The sequence below is a fragment of the Dromaius novaehollandiae genome, chromosome 3 (assembly GCF_036370855.1).
Source record: "Dromaius novaehollandiae isolate bDroNov1 chromosome 3, bDroNov1.hap1, whole genome shotgun sequence".
Lineage (NCBI taxonomy): Eukaryota > Metazoa > Chordata > Aves > Casuariiformes > Dromaiidae > Dromaius > Dromaius novaehollandiae.
In genome coordinates, this window is record NC_088100.1 from 55,899,306 (window position 1) to 55,918,358 (window position 19,053).

The following is a 19,053-nucleotide window of genomic DNA, read 5'->3' on the forward strand; positions in this document are numbered from 1 at the left end:
ATTTTAAGAGTGAACTCCAATAGATGCTGCAAACCTTTCTGAAGGGGAAAACCTATGTGCATCCATCAGATGTTGGTTAAACAAACCAGTTTGAGATGCTTACTGAAGAAATTGAAGGGACCTTTGGCATAAGTCCATTTTACCCAGCTGAAAATAATAAAAAAAGCAAACAAAGTAAATTACCTTCAGGATATTTCTTTGATTTGAAGAGAAAGACTGATTTGTCAGCAGATTCACTGTCTCTGCCTGGTGCTTACACAGCTGATGACTCTGCAAAGATTTGGAAAGCAGCTGTTTCCTACTACAATGCTTTGTATTTGCTTGAGGCTTGTGACATACTAGGAATGGAACAGCTGCACCAAAGGAAAATGAGAGTATATACGAGGCATTCTAAAATTTATGAGTATCTCTTAGATCTAGGTGGTCCTGACCAATTCTGTTTTTGTAGCAACACTCTGAGTGAGAGTGTTGTGTCCAGGCTATCTCAAGGTCGTAATTATCTGGTTGCCTTAAGAAGATCTAGCTCCTCTCATTTCCAATTACAAGACTCTTATCCAACTCCTAAGCAAAATGGCTGAGGTATTCTGCCCTATGCTTACCTGTTACACTTTGGATTACTTGCTGTTAGTCTGACAAACTGCGGGTTCAATGGTCAGGGGAAAAGTTTTGAATAGTGACGGATCATTAGAATCTACTGATAATTTTAAGTTTTTTGAATGGTACTAGGGCTTCATTTCTTTTTGATTACTTGCTATAATGCTTTCAGTACTTTAAGGATTATATGTGGAGCTTAGCTAATACATCCTAAAACATGGACGGAGAAAATACGGGATGACTTTGTGTGGAAGAGTTGAGGAGAAAATTGAGGTTCGAGTTCAGAAACACATCGACCATGGCAGGAAGAGAGGAGTGGAAAACATGCCCATCTCCATATGTTTTAAATTTGGACATCACTGTAGGAAGCTCAAACAATCTTAATATGATGTCATGGTTTAAAAAAGTAAGCAAAAATGCTAGGAAACATACTGAACAGAATGGATGGTGACACAGCATAAATGAATTTCCTTCATAAGGAGCATTGTGTATAGTAAATACTTGGTGCTTCTTTACAAGATTACTGAGGTTCTGAAGAGATTTATAGAAAGATAACAGAAGTAGAAGAATACATTAACTTACAAGAAATAGAACTGAGATTATTTTGGGCAACAATTAAGAGGGACATGAGAAAAGTATAAAAATAACAGATAGCTTAAAAGAAAGCAGTTTGAAAACTTTTCTTCCTGTATCATAAACCAAAAAGGAGATGATCCGTGATACTAGAGAGTCAAATTCAAGCCAGAAAACCTACAATGGAGTTCCATAATTTAGGTGATGAAGCCAAACACCTTAAAAAAAATTGAAGAGAATTTTACTACAGAAAGTTAGGATGATCTCCCAAGTATAACTTATCTTAGGTTACAACAGCTGATGATAGAGGAAAAACAGATTTTGGAAGTAATATAAAAAATAATTACGTCAGGACATATGGCAATCCCTAAATATTAAGAATTCAAGGAAAGCTTCCATGAATGGGCGACTACCCCATTTTTGTTTATTGCAGCAATAGTTGATATACTTAGTGCTAAATCCTATTTTGGACAAGACACTTAACTAGATGGAATAGAAGTCTGATTTGATGGCAAATCCTATGTTTCTAACTTTATTACTAAGAAGAACAGAAGCTAATATGAAACTTTCCCAATTGAATTATCTTATTTGTCACCATATACTCAAAGTTCAGTTCCAATTTTAAAATAAATTATAATGGAGTTTTGTTCATCGTTTATGTTATGTTTATTGTTAACAAACAATAGCATTACTGTTGGGTTTGGTTTAGATTTCCATTTACCAGTTTTGAAAGTGTAAACTAAACTCCAAACATCAAACTGAATTCTTTTCTGACTCATGCATCAACCCCATACTATACTAAGAATTTAACATTCTTTTCATCCACTAGCAGGTAGGTTTAAAAACTGTCTGTCTCCTCCATCTGTATTAACTGAACATTGCCAAATAAAAACTGGTAATATTCCAAGTAAAAGTTTATGATCAAATAGACAAGTTTCTTTGGATATGAAGATATCAGAATTTCAACCATCAGACTAGATGCATCTTTAAGGTAAAAGAAACAATATATTGGAGAAAAAAAATTGTATGTAGAAGAGACCAAAACAGATGAAAATGTTGTCCAGCAAAACATTCATTCTTAAACAGATGAACTAAACTAGCATTTGTTGCATACCTACTGCATCCCACTGAGAATACTTTGAAAACTCTGAGTTTTGGTCTGTATTGCTGGGTAGTTCTTAAATTTAAACTGTCTTTAATGAATTTGCTCTATTACATCCAAAACTTTTTAAACAAAAAGATAATGAAGAGAGTGCAGTAAAGGCTGAATGGGCTCATCATAACTAAAAACACAGAAAAAGAGATAGTAGAACTGAATCTTATGCATTTATTTTCTTATTCAGGCAGAACTACCATGACCAGTCTGGATATGATAAATGCACCAATCAATCTTCAGGATAACACCTCTGCACAGAATAGGAGGCCCAAAACAAAGCAGTTCCTTTATTACAAAGCTCCTACAGTGAGAAGTGGAGACAGCCACAAAACAAGGGGATAGACTCTGCAGGCTGCAGGTGAACTGCTAGAGGGGTTCCTGGTAGCATGACTCCTGTAGAGCTGTGAAGTAAGTGAAGTCATGAAAACTGTGTGTGACTGAAAAAGGAATTCAATACCTCTGTTGTATTCTATATTATTAGTTGAAGAGCAAGATTTAGGTTGACTAAATTCTGCTTACATACTTAAACAAGTTCACCTGTGAAACTCAGAGTGCAGCTATTGACAAGATTGACCCACACTGCCTGGACCCAAGAGTACTAGCAACTTGTTGCATTAGAACCCATGACTCTCCACTCTTCTCAGACTCCTTGTCTTTAGACATTTCTTATTTATCCTTTCTCTGGCCCTGTAACTCCTGCCTTAATTTTATTTATTTTTTTAACATACAACAGTCCAGCTGCTGTAAGAAAGATGGAAAGGCGTTCCAGCTCAACACTGGGTTGTGACACCCTTGAGAATTGAAAACAGAGGACTCAAACTCACTTGAGATGAGGCACACTTAAAACTCCAATTCTCTACTTCCTGTACGAGTTCTCTAGACCACCAAACTATTTTCCAAAAAAGTGTCTATCCCTTTGTCCAAAAACGAGTCAGTATTCTGAATCCTAATCAAATGGTCTCATCTAGCTTTTGGCTCTGGATTACATGATTATTTGTACACTCAGTTACAGTAGTTTTTGACTTTCTGAAAACACAGGTTTCCCACTCAGAATATGGGAACACTGACTAGCACGGATTAGATTTCCTCTAAATCAGTGGTGAGCGGTAGGATGCGTAAGACATTGGATCACAAGTCCTAAGGACAAACTCCCAAAGCTCCCCTGGTTCTCAGCAAGTCTCTAAGAATTTGCAGCACAGTCCCATTGAGACCACAATATTAAGAGCTGCAGTCACTTCTCAGAAGTTCCCAAGAGCTACATAAAGTGGGTTCCTTTTGGGGGGGGGGGGGGGGGGGGGAAGTCTAAAGATGCGAAAAGATGCATACAACCTTATCTTTAACTCCTTGCCCAGATGCTCTCTGTTTGCTCTCTCCTTGATAGCATATTTATTTTTATTCTTTTGGATTTAAGTGTTTTAGATTTTCAAGTGCTTTTTAAATCTTGCCCTAAATCCCTGTTCAATTCATGATAAAGAGGAAGACAATACCTGGTAGATTTTAGAGGAATTCAAAATTTCTCCTCAACATTTCCTCAAAATTAGCATCCTTTAGCTGGTTCTATCAATCTTATTACACTTTTGAAGTGTAATAAGAACTTCACAAATGAAGTTCTGCGAGACCCAAAGGAGGCCAGTGACTCTAGAGTTTCTTTTGTTGATCCCTGCCATCCCCAACTCCTCCCTCCTGATCCAGTCTCTAATGTTTCACTTAGATCTGAATTGTATTAATTAATTATCTGGATCCCCAAGAAATGACCTCTGAAGAAATAAAGATCTACTAACTACTTCTCATTTATTTTTAAAACTCTATGAATGTGTCTTAAATCTTCTGAAAACTAGAGATTTGAATAATCTAGATCAGAAGGGATTTTTTACATATATATACACATATATGTGTGTGTATATATGTGTGTATATATATTTATTTATTTATTTTACACAAAGGTTCTCATATCCACTTTCAAGCTGTTTTAAAAGCTGTTTATGATTCCATCACAGAACCAAACTCTTTGAATAGAAATCTTCTACTATCTTTTTCAAAATAGGAAAGAACCTTTGGAGGAGGAAAAATAAACAACAAAGGACTACCAAATCAAAGTATATGCAGTATACTTTTGTCCATTCTCACTGTAATACTTCCATACTTCTGGCATTTCCATTAATACAAGATGGTACTTACAGTTTGGGAAAAGTTGACAAAATTAGAAAGCTGACTGTCATAGTACTACTTGGTAATACAATGGTAAATAAAGCAAAAAAGGTGACAAAAACACTTCTTTCACTTTACTGCAATATGTGTTTGATAAGTAAGGAAGACACCAACATCTGCTCAAACTGAGAAAAACTCACCAGTAATCAGGGCACCTGAAATTTTACAGAAGGAAACATTTATGAGAACAGAGATAGATAAGAAGATGCATGTCTTAACCCATGCATTTAAGTTCTCCTCAAAGTTGAAGTTTGCACTACACAAATAAGGAGAACAGAGAACACACCATATTTTAAAAAAAGAAAATTCTTTTTATTTTTTTCATGGCTAAAGCTTTCTCAGCAGTAAAATATTTAAGAAAAACGTTGAAAGCACATTCCATAGCTAAAAGAAAAAGAATAAGCTGCTAACACATCTGAATTCTCTGCATATTTCATGAAGAAACTCTCACATGGATTGATACTTTGCAAAATCTACAAGAAAAAAAAAGGAAAAGCACTTTCTTTTTAAAGCTTGGTCTCTAGATACTGATCCACTTAACCTACTAACCACATTAACTGTAGATGGCAAATGATGCTTTATAATTGGCAAAAGTGTGTTTAAGCACTTGATCAGTCAGATAGCATTTTTTCCTTGCAGAAATTTTACGCATAACATACTGTTATAATAATATTGATAATCCTGCATGCATTCTATGAGGGGCCACTTAATAATAATAGAATAAAAGATGAATACTATCCTGCTTTACATCAGAGCTAAAGTCATTGACCAAAAGTGCAGCAACCCATAGAAAGCAAAAATTTGTCAATTAGCATAACACACGCACACAAAAAATCTTAAAATATTTCATGGCCATAAATTAGTTGGAATCAGCAGTCTTTTTTCCTTTTTTTTTTCCCCTGGCACTAAATCAGCAGGATACCAAATGGGCATACCCTATACTATACTTTTCTTCAGTTTACATAACTATACCATCTCACTTTACTTCTCTCTACTTATCTAAACCAACTTTTTAAACTGTCTGTCTACATAACCATTCGTAAACTTCAAGACTTCATGTCAGTTGTTACACTTCTCTGTAAATTGATTTATTTTTTATTTTTTTATTTCTTATTTTTTTACAATCATGTATGAGATAGATTAATACATTTTGGAATACAACATATCAGTAGGAGCGAAAGTATATGATCAGCTTATAAAGCAACACAGTATCTTCCATATTAAAAAGAAGCTAGATTATGATAATAAAGTATGTCATTTTCACTGTTTTGCACTGTTATGGTACTTTTCAATCTGCCAAAAATCACGCTTAAGTCCTTTAAATTTAAGTTACGTCATTCCAATACATTTCATCTTCCTTTTCTCTAGAAATAATTTCTTATGACATTGCTTTATTCAAATAATGCACATTCATTAGATCCTTCTGGATCTAATACTTATACTGCAACATACTGATAATCAATTCGTTTCTGAACAGAATTTATATAACAAAAGCGTCTAGCTCCAGATACTTCTTTCACATAAAGCAGCACATAGACAACATTTTCAGTCAAGTTAAGAGTTTATAGATGAATGTGCAGAAATGCAAACGCTCTTATATAATTCTGACAAATCATTGTACAGTACTGCTGGTACAGACCAGAGCAATACTTCAAGTATAAACAACTGAATTGCAAAAAGATGTGCTGGATTTCTGCTCTCTTCCTAATTCTTACATAAACGTCCTGCCTCTCAAATGGGTTTTAAATGCATCTCCCCACTAATGAAGACTGGACTGTTGTATTAAGTATAGTTAGAGGGAGACAGAGATGAACAGGTATCCTTGCAATAGACTGAGATTGAAAATGGGAATTCTTCCCAGGGCTGATAATTTTTTTTTATTATTATTATATGATAACAGTAGAACCTTATTTATGTCTCTCTCTCCAGTCTGTTTAAACTAAACTGTGAACCCTTTGGGGCATGGAGCCTTATTACACATTTAGAGATTGCCAAGCACAGCTAGCTTTATTAGATTAGTTCCTGAAGTGCCAAAGCAATCCTAATGCAGTTTCCACTCAGAATATCATTCCAGACCAATACATGTCTGTAAGTCAAATCATCTTTATTTTATGAAACACTCACACCAAAAATCTCCCACTATCCTCGATAATGAAAATACTACCTCTAATTTTCTTCTCTGTTGAAATGACAAGATTTGTGGAGAAGGGGAGAAGTGGATGTTGTCCACCTTGACTTCAGCAAGGCTTTTACCATCCTTGTATCCAGCTTGTGACATTATGATTTAAATGGGTGGACTACCAGATGGGAGAAACCTGGCTGGATTATCAGGCTCAAAGGTTAGTAGCTAACGGTTCACACTATCTGAGGTCCTATTACAAGTAGAGCTCTTAAGGGGTCTATACCAGGACCTATCCTTTTCAATATCATTATCAGTGATCTGAAGGAGGAAACCAAATGTACCCTCGTCGAGTTTGTGGATGACATCAAACTGGGGTAGGGAGAGGTGGAGCATACAATACATTTAAGGACAGGGCTGTCATACACAGGGACCTATACGTATGATAGAAGAATGGGCCAAGAGGAATGTTATAAAACTCAACGACGACAAATGCAAAGTCCTGCACCTAGGATGGACTAATCCCCAGCACTAGTACAGACTGGGGTCTGACTGGCTGTGTAGCAGCTCTATAGAAAAGCACCCAGAGTTCCCGGTTGACAATAGGGCTAAACATGAGTCAACAGTCTGCCCCAGCAGCAATGAATGCCAGCAGTGTACTGGGCTGTATCAACAGAAGCATACGCAGCCAGTAGATCGAGGGAAGCAATTAGTTCCCTTGACTTGGCACTTGTTAGACTGCAGATCTGGAAAACTTCATCCAGCTTTGCCTGCACCAGTACAAGATGCACGTTGATAAACTTGAATGAGTTCAGAAGAGAGCCACCACTGAGATGGTTGAGGGCTGGAGCACATGTCCTGCTAGGAGAGGCTGAGGAGAAGGTTTGGGGGGGGGGGGGGCAGGATTTAATAGCTTCCCAATACCTACTGGGAGGTTACTGTGAAGACAGACCCCGGTTCTTTACAGCAGTGCACAATGGGACAATGAAAGACAATGGTCATAAACCAAAGCAGAGGAGGTTCTGACAGCATATAAGCGGAGGAAAAAGGGAAAAAAAAATCACCATGAGGATAACTAAGCACTAGAAGAGATTATTGAGAGATGCTGTGCAATCTCTGTCCTTTAATGCTATCAAGACCTGACTGGACAAAACCCTGAGCAATCTAGTTTGAACTCAGTGTCAACTCGGCTTTGAGCAGGAGGTTGAACTAGATGACTTCCTGAGGTCTCTTCCAACCTACATAAGTCTATGAATCACTTCAGCACAATTCTTAGAGCTTCCCCTTTGTGTATTGCCATCAGGAAAAACCTATTACAAAAGCATTTTTCTACAAGTTAAGTTATCCACCTTTCATCTTAGGGTCTGAAATTCTTTCTCCAAGTGTAACCTAAGAAGTAGAAATTGATAAAATGTAGATTCTTAAGATGGAAATCTTAACTCCTCCCCCCCCCCCCTTTCAATCATTATGAAACAACTATCCAACACAAACACTGGTAATGGAAAAGCAACAGGTAGACAAAAATGGAAAAAACCTTTTGCTTTAGTTCTAGTCCTCTGAATCCACATGCTGTTATGAAATGGTACAACTGTTCAGTATACTAAGAGGAACAAAGGAAAAAAACCCAGCCATTTTGCATATGCAAACTATTTTCTATCTCCACAAATTCTCCAGTACAATTCTCCCTATGACTGTTAGCTCCTGAGTTCTTTGATTCCAAAATTTTCATTCATATGCAGGAAAAACTTGTTCATTTGCACCACACTAATTTTCCGTTCTGAAACCACAGATTAGTTTTACTGTGGAAGTTTTAAAAGGAAGAAATAAGCAAAGTATTTTAGGAGTACATTAAAACTACATAAAGATTAACATTTTTGTTGTCATATCACTTTCAAATTGCACTTCACTAGAGAAAATGCTATCTATAGATTGAAGTAAAGACAGTAGATGAAGCTTGGGTAAAGGCAGTAAATGAAACTTAAAAAAAATTAAATGAATTCAAGTCTTTTATTACATTCACATCATAAAAAGTAACAGACCAAGAACTGTGAAAGCCTCCAGATTTTATGAGCCTAAGTTACAGAATTTTACAAGCTTAAATCTCCTTGGTGGCAAAATACAGGAAATATGTTCCTATAGGAACCTTTAATCAAGTGCATGTTCAATTATCTGAATTCTCAAAGTTGACAGCAAGTTTTACGTCGTTCCACAATGATACATTGAAATCACATGCACTTAATGATTTCCAAAATCTGAATATGAACAAATACATTTAAAAAAGAAACAGCTATTCTTTCAAACTGCAGTCAACAAAATCAGTGCTACGGCACTTTGGAAAAAGTACAAACGCAATTATTTCTGTGAATTAGCTAGCTGGTATTATTATAAATATCAGTTGCAATTAAAAACTCAATATTTACCAAAAACTGTCCCAAAATAATGTATGAAGTTAATTCGAGAGAGGACATAGGTGTGTTAAATGTGTTGTAGAAACGAAGGGATGATCTGACTTTTCAGTGCTTTGTACAGTATCATTTTTGTAGAGATAAGGGTCATCACCAAACAATTGGCATTAGTTAATATTTGCAATTGAGTATGTAAGCAAACAGAGAATCAAAAAAATCTTATGGTGAAGAGAGAAGACTGTCAACTCCTCCCACCACCTCCAATCCCTCCCCAACCAAAAAAAACAACCAAACAAAAGAATCCACACCATATTACTCAAAATTTTCAGTAGTGATTAGGCTTGAAAAGTATCATGTTAACCCATTTCATTCTAAAAAGACAAGTGTCACAACAAATTTCATGTAATTAATAGGTAATAAAACATCAGCAACTAAATCATAATGGCCTTCCAATCCTCAAAGAGGCATCATAGTTACCTGGTCTAGAAGGTCTTCAACTTTTTTTTGCCATCCATCCCTGGCTGCATTTTTTTCACGTTCTTTCAGCTGTAACAGCTGAGTCATAGCTGCCTTTTTATCCTCTTCATGCTGAAGCCTCAGCTCTTCACGAAGCTTATTACATTCCTGTCTAAAAGCAAAGGTCAAATAATTAAAATACCTTGTAAATATAAGTATATATAAGCTTGTATATAATATACCTTGACCTTGTATAAGAAGGGAAAAATAAGACAAACGGAGTAGTAATTTGAAAAGCTTAGACAGTAACAAAAACTTTTAATTTATGTTTCACTTGCTGTAACATTTGTATATATCTTCTTTCTTACTGAAAGAATAAGAGACAAATTAGCACTTGCCGAAGATTTTCCGTCCATTTTATTTCCAAGTCACGGGCCATTCTGTCAACTTTGAACTTTTCCTCTTCTCTCATGGCAGCAATCATTGCCTCATGTTGTTGTCTCTCCTGATCTAGTTCTCCCTGCAAACACAAACTTCACAATAGAGACTGATCAGCAGCAAAAAAGTATTTCAAACCTCTAATGAATGCATTTATAATAAAATGTCAGTTACAGCTGACTTACAAGCCTTGAACTATAACTTTCACTGTGTCATTCATAATTATACCTGCTAATGCCTTTACTTCTGCTGATATTTCTTACTTACGGAACATAATTCTGTATTCCTATAAAAAGCAAGTTTACAATAAGTCACTTTGGAAGTAATCATTGCAAATACTGTTACACTGAATCACATAATTTAGGTTGGAAAGAACCTCTAGAGATCCTGAGGACCTGTTCAGCACAGGACTAACTTCAGATTTAGAGCAAGTTGTTCAGTTTCTTGTCCAGTCAAGAATTTTTTTGAATTTATTTCTTTTTAATCTGTGAATATGCAGTGCTTGAGATTCAAAGCTTGAGCTATTTGATTAGATACAAAGTTCACATATCTTCTGTCAGTTTCTTGACTGTACAAGCCTGAAAGAAACACAGTTTTAGTCTGAACAGAGAAAAAACCTGTAGAATTCATATATCAATTTCTATTTAAGTTTTATAGTATTAAAATAGTACTTAGTACTACCTAAAATTCATATCTACATGAATATGTCAATGGTGCTTGTTTTATTCATGAAAAGCAAACATGACCAGCATCTAAGTTTAATTAGAGCTTTTCAAGTGAGGGAGCCTTCATAGGTTTTTTTTTATATCTATTTTAAAAGCTTCTAAGATAACTGCAATTGCCAGTAATCCACTCTATATGAATATTTAGATGTTATAAGAGTTGAAAAGAGAAGAATCCAGCAATTCACATGGAAGTTTAGAGAGATTATAAAAAATACAGGGAAGCTATAAACTATAACACGGTGCATACCTGACTGTCACTTTTAAAAAAGAAATTGGAAAAAAAAAAGTAAGAGAGAGAGAGAGAGAGAGAGAGAGAGAGAGAGAGAGAGAGAGAGTGTGTGTGTGTGTGTGTGTGTGTGTGTGTGTGTGTGTGTGTGTGTGTGTGTGTGTGTGTGTGTGTGTGTGTGTGTGTGTGTGTGTGTGTGTGTACACCCTCCCACCTCCCCCAATATCCTGCTTTAAGCTATTTTTATTAAGAAACCACCACCACAACAGATTTCAGGACATTTTTCTTGAATATTTGCTGCTCTACTTCAAATATTTGACGTGATCTTATAAATGTGCACTGTTTATTGAGGAAAGAAAAAGAAAAGGTTATACTTAGTATTAAAGTTGATAAGCTACGGGCAGATAAACTGATAGTTCCAAAACTTTACATTCCTGTCATTGCTTTTCTTTTTAAATATTTAATAAAAATACACAATGAAATCATGGGATTTTAACAAGATATAGTGTAGGTGAAGGCAGCCAAAGAGTTCAGAATGCAAATTTCCCTACCCCCACAACAAAACTCTGTTTTTAGAGGTTTTTGTATTTTAAATGATCACTTCTGAGACTTGCCTTGCGTGTGTAGAAGCTTTACACCTTCCATACTTTGTGCCTAAAGCATGGGAAAATATATACAACATACTACAGTTTAAATTCTGCTAGATAAACCACATTTTCCCCTGTTCTCTCACTTGAAATGAAAGGGGAACTAATTTATTATTAGCAGCATAATTATTTTTTCCCACTAAGCAAAGGAAAAACTCATATTTATACCTAAACATATCTCAGATGTCCAAGACACCACACAGGGCTGACAAACAACAGGACTTAAGAGACCTACACCCTTCTGGAACAAAAGCTGGATGCTGTTCAATATAGCTAATGCATCTAAAACGGCAATATGTATCTATGCTTAAACAAATGAATTGTTTAATTGTGTAAGGTGTTCTAACGTTCTGGATGAAAGTCTGCCATCCTTCAAAGTATCATATCATATATCTTTAAACTGTGTTCAAGGATCATCTAAAATCCTAAATTTGGGCCCAAAATGACCATGGCATTATTTGAGGAAAATAAGGTATGATATTAGGCCCACAAAAAAAAAAAAATTAAAAAGGTTTCAGCAGATTCTAGCGCTAACAAGCTATAGGACTTTTGTTCTGCACAAAGACATGAAACATGTTATACCACCGGTATAACACATAGCCTTTCTATATTCTCATGAAATTCTGTTAACTCAAGCCTCCGAAAAAATCTGATTCTGGATATATTTTGTAGGGACATACTGTACTTTGGCAGCTAAAGTCTCTATTAACCAGAGATGTGTTTGTAGCTATAACCATTTAATAACAGATGTGTTCTTTCAAAAAAACTATTTTTTCAGGTTTTTGACCTTTACTTGAAAATGAAAAGGAAAAATGTCTCTTTTAGTGAAGCCACATGAAACTCCCTTTATAATAGGTACATTATAACACTTCTTGCCATTTTGAAAACAAGACCAAAATCACTATGACAGTATTTTGCATAATTTATTCTCCAACATTATGGTTACCTCAACATTATACAATGAATCTGTGGTTTCTCGCAGCCTTGCTCTAGTTAATTCCAGTTCTTTTTGGAGTATTTCCTGAGCTTCTTGAAGACTGGAAATATGTCCTTCTGCAGTACCAAGGCCTTGTTCACTTTTTCTTACTAGGTCTTGTAGACGACACACCTACAACATCCCCCCCCCCCCCCCAAAAAAAAAGAAGAAAGAAAGAAGAAAAAAGTATCATTTACATAATTACTACTACTGGCAGCCAAGAATCATTGTGGTTTCATTTTCTTCTAGGGATTTCTAATTCTCTCCTAAATTATTTCTTTTCATTGCACAGCCCCTTCTCCTTTTACATCACTTAATGATCATGAATTAGAAAATGAAATTCTGTAATATTATAAACTCAAACATAAAGATTCAGATTAAAGTATTTTACAAAAAAAATCCAACCTATATTTGAAGCATTTTGCAAGGAACTAGGTTATGTAAAAGTTCTGAAATTACCTGTAGTTTTACTGGAAGAAAGCACCTTGTATGCAAATTAAAATCATAATAACAACCATTTTGAAATGCATAAACTCTAATCTGCGAAAAATATTCACACAGCTCAGACACCTGTGTTTGGATAAATTAACTTGTGCTAGGATACATTCTTCTTTGTCTGCAGATGGCTACCTGTCCGTGAATTAGCCCATTTAAAGCTCAAATATCTGTAGAGCATAATGTGATAATTTTTGTAGCTGCTATGTAACAGTGCACTTATCTCTGCCTGTTTGTGCTTCAGGTCCCCATCTCTCAAATAATAAGAATATTAGAGACTGAACATTGTTCACCAGCCATGGGAAAGTAAAAACTATCTAAATACACAGGCTGGAAAAGCAGAACAACAGGGAGAGGAGAAACTGCAGGGGGAAGGCATCAAAAAATAGCAGCTAGTAGGAAATGAAGATTCTGCAGAAAGCTATGTCATTGCCTTTGTATGTTAAGTGTATCTCAGAGAAAGATTAAAACCTTAGCACTTGGTTTATGCTCCTATGCATTATATGCAACTACAACTAGTAATTTCCTACAAAATACTATTACCTGAATGAGAATTCCTACCTGAAAAATGAAAAACTCAAAAAACTGCCCTGAAAACTGAGTGATACCCTCAAGCTGCATCATTCTAGCTGGTGCCTTTGATATCAACAGCATATATTTTTAGGGTATTCATTCATCAACAGTTTTGCTGAGACTAGTTTAAAAACAAGTACATTACAGCCAAGTGAAAGACTGAACTCATCAATTTGTCAAATTATGTATTCAAAAAATAAAACTATACTGAGATGAGTAGAATTAAAATAGACTGCATATATGAATATATTGATATACGGCAAATAATTTTGCTCTTATAACAAATAACTAATAACAAATTTCCAAAATACTGGAAATATTTGAAGACAAGTTAGGAAGCTAACCAGGATTTACAATATGTTAATAATGAATAAATATGTGGTAAAAATACAGGTTAACTTTTCTATAACTGTCTCTTGAAATATTTTGTGTGTAGAAATCTAAGTACTCAACATGAAGATAAGCAGAGTTAAAATAAGCAGGACTCTTTACACGGATTCTTTTTTGCTTAAATCTCTTTTGCTTCATTATTTTTATAAGAGACAAAAATCACTTCTCAGAAGCAGTCCACTAACTTATCATATTTGAAGGATATTTCACTTTAAACAGACATAATGCACTAAACAGGCTGAACAGTATAAGCCTAGCCTAGTATTGGACTCTAAACATGAATCAAGTATGAGAACACTAGTGATTAAATGTGGTCTAATGCACATGACTGTTAGCTGACATGATTAAGTTAATTCTTGCCTCCTGATTGGCTGAAGTCAGTTTGGTTGTCAGTTCTTCCCGTAGGTTTTCCAACTGCTGTCGGAGCTGACTCTTATCCTCCTCCAGGTGTAGTTTTTCCTTCTCAAACTGCTGCTCCAACTCCTTCAGAAATAATAATAAGAAGAAACATCAAACACCTGTCAAAAGATCATCACATAGCACAGATGTACCACACTAAAATTCTTCTTGTTGACATAAATAACATTCCTGGACCTCAAGAAAGAAACATCCTTTCCTAAAAGTGTTATAATATGAACAATTATTTTATGTTGCATTGGAGGTCTTAATTTTTTAGTTTATTTTCTAATCTAACATCCTTGATTAATCACAAAATAAAGATATATATGACTTGTTTCTCTACTACTAGCTTCACTTCGCACTGAATCAGCAAAACCATACCTACTTTCATGTTCCTGCATTCTGTCAACTGAAATTGAAAAGCCTTCAATTCTTAAAAAACTGCTCTGATAATATGCGTCTCTTTCAGCCTTTATCCATCTACATTTTAGTATAATCTCCAAAGAAAACAGTAGAACTTAAAATCCATATTGAGCTTTGCGAAATTTTTTATGCTGTTACTATAAGCTTTAAAAAAAAAAAAAACCCTCTCTTTTCACTGACTTTCTGTGAAGTAGTATTAACCAAATTCTGAAAACAATTTTATTGCGTAGATTATATTCCTCTTACGTAAGCCCTGTGTCATATACATCTCTGTTGAATTTTTTTCTTAAGAAAACCATAAATTTATGCCTCAGCTTCAATTTATTAATACTCAGAATATAAAGCATTTTTACATAAGCAATTTCTTTCACATAAATTCTTAACATGGAACACATGGAAAAATTAACAGCATTATTACGTATTTTAGTGGAATATACCCTAAAAGGTATCATACCACAAAGTTACCTTTAAAGTAAATTAAGGTTGCAAGTAAGGTGCTCCAAAGCTAGGTAATGAAAGGCTTCTAAGTTTCTCTGCAGCTACAGGCCCCTTTATTAACTCCCTCCTAGAAATTCAGCTTCAATGCAAGGCCTAGCTTTGATTCAGTGCATTTCTATAGTCCTTGGCTCAGACTTCTGAGAAATCAATAATGTCATGAGAAGACATGAAGACTAGAGCCATGCAAGATACAACTGGTACAGCTGCATATATTGGTAAGATTGCTGAGACAGGGAGAGTTAACAGCTCGAGAATTCAAGAGGAAAAACAGGGAACTGGAAGACTCAAGCATCACTGAAGACCAGCCCTTTCCAAGAAGCAATGGAGGCCAACCCTTCCCCATTTGATTAACAATTGTCTGGCCAGCAAAGACTCACCAGGTGTTACACTGGTAGTGGTAAGCACATTAAGCCTAGTAGCTCATTAGTTCTAGCTATCATCGTGTGCAATAGGCAATAAATAAGTTGCATATATCCTACTTGCACAGTCTTTTTGTGCATATAAGTTGCTTCCATGAGGTAACCAAAGATAGAGGGTTACAATTTGTATAATACATTACCATACAACATAATTCAACAAGTGCGTGCTTTCTTCACTGAACCCAGATCATTCACCACATGGGACAAATGGTGCTCATTAAGTGACACTTGCTCATTTTCTACTTGCTCTAATTGTGAAATCTGCAGTACAGAAAGTTTCACTGGTGTTATTCAAACCCTCTTCTGACAGATGAATAATTAGTTCTTTTATGACACTTCTCAGTGCAGCTGTGTAGTAATGAAAAATTATTAGCAGCTCTATTTTCATAATCCTCCTATGAATGGATGCCATTTTTACAGCTCATTTTATAGACAGAAAAATTTAAGCCATTTCTTCACACTGAGACTGGTTCTCGTCCTTCAGAATCCTCTTCCTGTCCCAGTCTTTCCAGAGACTCCCAAACCCCAGATGCCTTTCCTAGTCTTCCAGTCCCAAGAAATTCTCATGTCCTCTGCCCCACAGCTCCTTGTACCATGATTCTTCCTCATACTAGGTTCAATTCTTCTCGGCATTTGACACAGCCTGTTTCCTGAATTACCCAAACAACACAGTATGTCCTGGGGACGACAAAAGAGACAGACTATGTTGATTACTAGATAAATGGCAGAATCCAGAACTCAGTAACATTATCTTTTCCCTTACTAGAATCATATTTCACTTTTCTCACATTTATAGAGATATCTCCTATTTCAACTAACTTAATGGCTTGAGAACAAATATTTTACGATCCCCTCTGTTTTATTCTCTAAATTGCTTTCAATGCCTCACTTAAAAAAAAGTAGCCAGAACACAATTAACTAAATAAATGGATAAAAATATCACTGCTACAATAATCCACCTGAAATATTATCAAATATTTCCATCAGTTATAGTCTTTCTTTTTGCTTATGTATTGAAAACCACTGGAAATAATCACAGAGGGCAACAATGGCGCTTGGTAAATTACTTTCCCTAAGCCATCAGTGTCTAGAGCAAAAATATTTTAACAGAACAATATAACAAGAAAAATCTCTTTAGTCTGGAGTTCAACTATCTATGACTAAGTTTGTCATGGACATCTCCTTCCGTTGGGTCCCTAGTGGTCGGCATATACAGTCTGATCCAAGGCCCACTGGGCCCCAGAAAGATTCTCCTAACTTCAGTGAACTTTGACAAGGGTTCCCAAATTTAGCTTTTCTGAGTACCAGGATCAGTAGCAGCTTTAATAGGCCCCTGCTGGATGTCTGACACATGTTCAGCTGTTCAGGGAACTTCCACTTACTTAACTTTAATAAGTATAACACCATTGGTACCCAACTACAGTTTGGGAAGCTGATCTAGAATATAAGCTTGAAATTTTTCTTCTCAGCACTCACATAATGGCAAGTAGGACTGAAATCAAACCAATATCAAACCCAAAGGAGTATGGATAATTTTCCTGTATCATAAATATGATGTTCTCTTCTACAGCCTTCTTGGTTATGACTGTTCTAACACCGTCAGCTTGCTCAGATCCTGCTTACAAATTGCGAGCTGCACAGGTCTATAGAATGGGAGTCCACAGAACTGCAGTTTCCTCTGCTGCATATCTCAAATACAAATGTAACACAGAATACATCTACTTGAGACATGTAACAAAGGGAAATAATTCACAATATTCTACTGTATTCTATACTAATCATGACTCTAACAAGAACTGCCATGAGTTAAATAACATCTGTAAAAGGGAAAATTCCCTGTCCTTCTAACCTCAAAGTTTTACTCTATCTGTTCGCATTCCAATGTTATTATTCCTATAACATCCAAATACTTGAATTAAAAGTATATGGGATGATTCTACACAGATAGTTACTCCAGAGCAGAACAAACAATGGGTAGAATTTTAACTTTAATCTGAACTACCATTTTTGACAATACTTTCATCATGTCTTTATCACTCTTTTCACTCTTTTGTATCCACTTAATGTTCATGCCTTAAAAAATATATTTTAGGTCAATAATTTACAGATTTCCTCCAGTTGCTGTACAAGACAAGTATTTATAACCACTGTGTTCAACCCATTTGAAATATGAACTACCTCAACTTACAGGCAGCCTCCTTTTCAGGCAGTAAAAAGACATTACAAATAAGCAACAGATTCTTGTTGGACTGAAAAAAGGGTAAGTTTTTAGTTCAGAACTCGATGAAATAGCAAAATATTCACCACTGAACTATTTCTTTAAGTATGAGGGACATTGTGCTTCTTCTGCATTTGACTTTTTCTTCAAATGGAAAATCCTCAGAGTGAGGGTAGTTTCAATAGTTAATGAGATTATTCTCTTGCTCTCTGACCCATTCTAGATATTTTCTCAATGTTCAATGTAGGACTCACTAATAAGATCTCAAAAGTTAAAAGCTAGTGCTCAAGACCACACAAATAGGAATTTTCATCTATTCATTTGAGTTCTCCATATTTCAAGACCAATTCATACTAATCAGTACTGCTTGGAGTAGCACAGAGAATTACTTATACATTTTACTATAAACAATTCATTTCCCCTTTTTTAAGAAAAGATGGAAAGCTATTTAAATTATTACAGTTAAAAGCTAATTATTCTACAGATAAATATTTTTTACTGAACCCACAACTAATGCTCCTACAGACAAATTTTCTTTTGTAAAAGAGTAAAGACTAGTTGTAGGCATCGGTTGAAAGAAGACAAAGCAAAGTTACGAACAATTACCACTCTTCTCTTTCCTTTCTTTAATTTTTAAAATGCTAATCAAGTTACTTAATATTACTTTTACGAAAGCTTAAGTAAGGTAGAAAACAGATGTCACACATCAAAATAAAAAGCTCAAAGGTGGAAGCTGCCTGAACATAATGCTTTTTTAGACAGAGAAACTTCTAACGATTTTCTCTAAGTACTATGCATTTTTTTGGTCTTTAATAATGACAATGATAAGTTTACTGTTGCTGCTAAATATCCTGGATGATGAAATGTTTCTTACCGACGACCATAAAAAGCTCCAGTTACACAGGATTTACACAATCCATTTAATAAAATGTAGCCCTAACTCAAGCTCCAGTGACTTTGAAGAAGCATCTTTCAAGATTCCAAGATCTCTGTAGACAGTACTGGGTAGCATGACAGGCATGTGTGGGGTGGAGGGGTGGCAGGGGCCGTTTGGTTTTTTTTCTTCCTGTAAACTGTATTTTTCCTGAGATTGCAGCAGATCATGAATCAGCCCT

The 19,053-nt window shown here is 35.4% G+C and overlaps 1 protein-coding gene across 3 annotated transcripts in view; it reads right to left on the bottom strand.

The window, feature by feature from the left end:
• FAM184A (family with sequence similarity 184 member A) overlaps nt 1-19,053 on the bottom strand; it is a 91,467-nt gene that overhangs the window by 38,699 nt on the left and 33,715 nt on the right. For all 3 annotated transcript variants that reach the window (XM_064508925.1, XM_064508923.1, XM_064508924.1), the window contains exons 6-9: nt 14,342-14,464; nt 12,494-12,655; nt 9,910-10,031; nt 9,533-9,683 (exon numbers count right to left, since the gene is read on the bottom strand). In XM_064508925.1, coding sequence (XP_064364995.1) covers nt 9,533-9,683; nt 9,910-10,031; nt 12,494-12,655; nt 14,342-14,464 — 558 coding nt within the window. The remainder of the gene's footprint in view (nt 1-9,532; nt 9,684-9,909; nt 10,032-12,493; nt 12,656-14,341; nt 14,465-19,053) is intronic.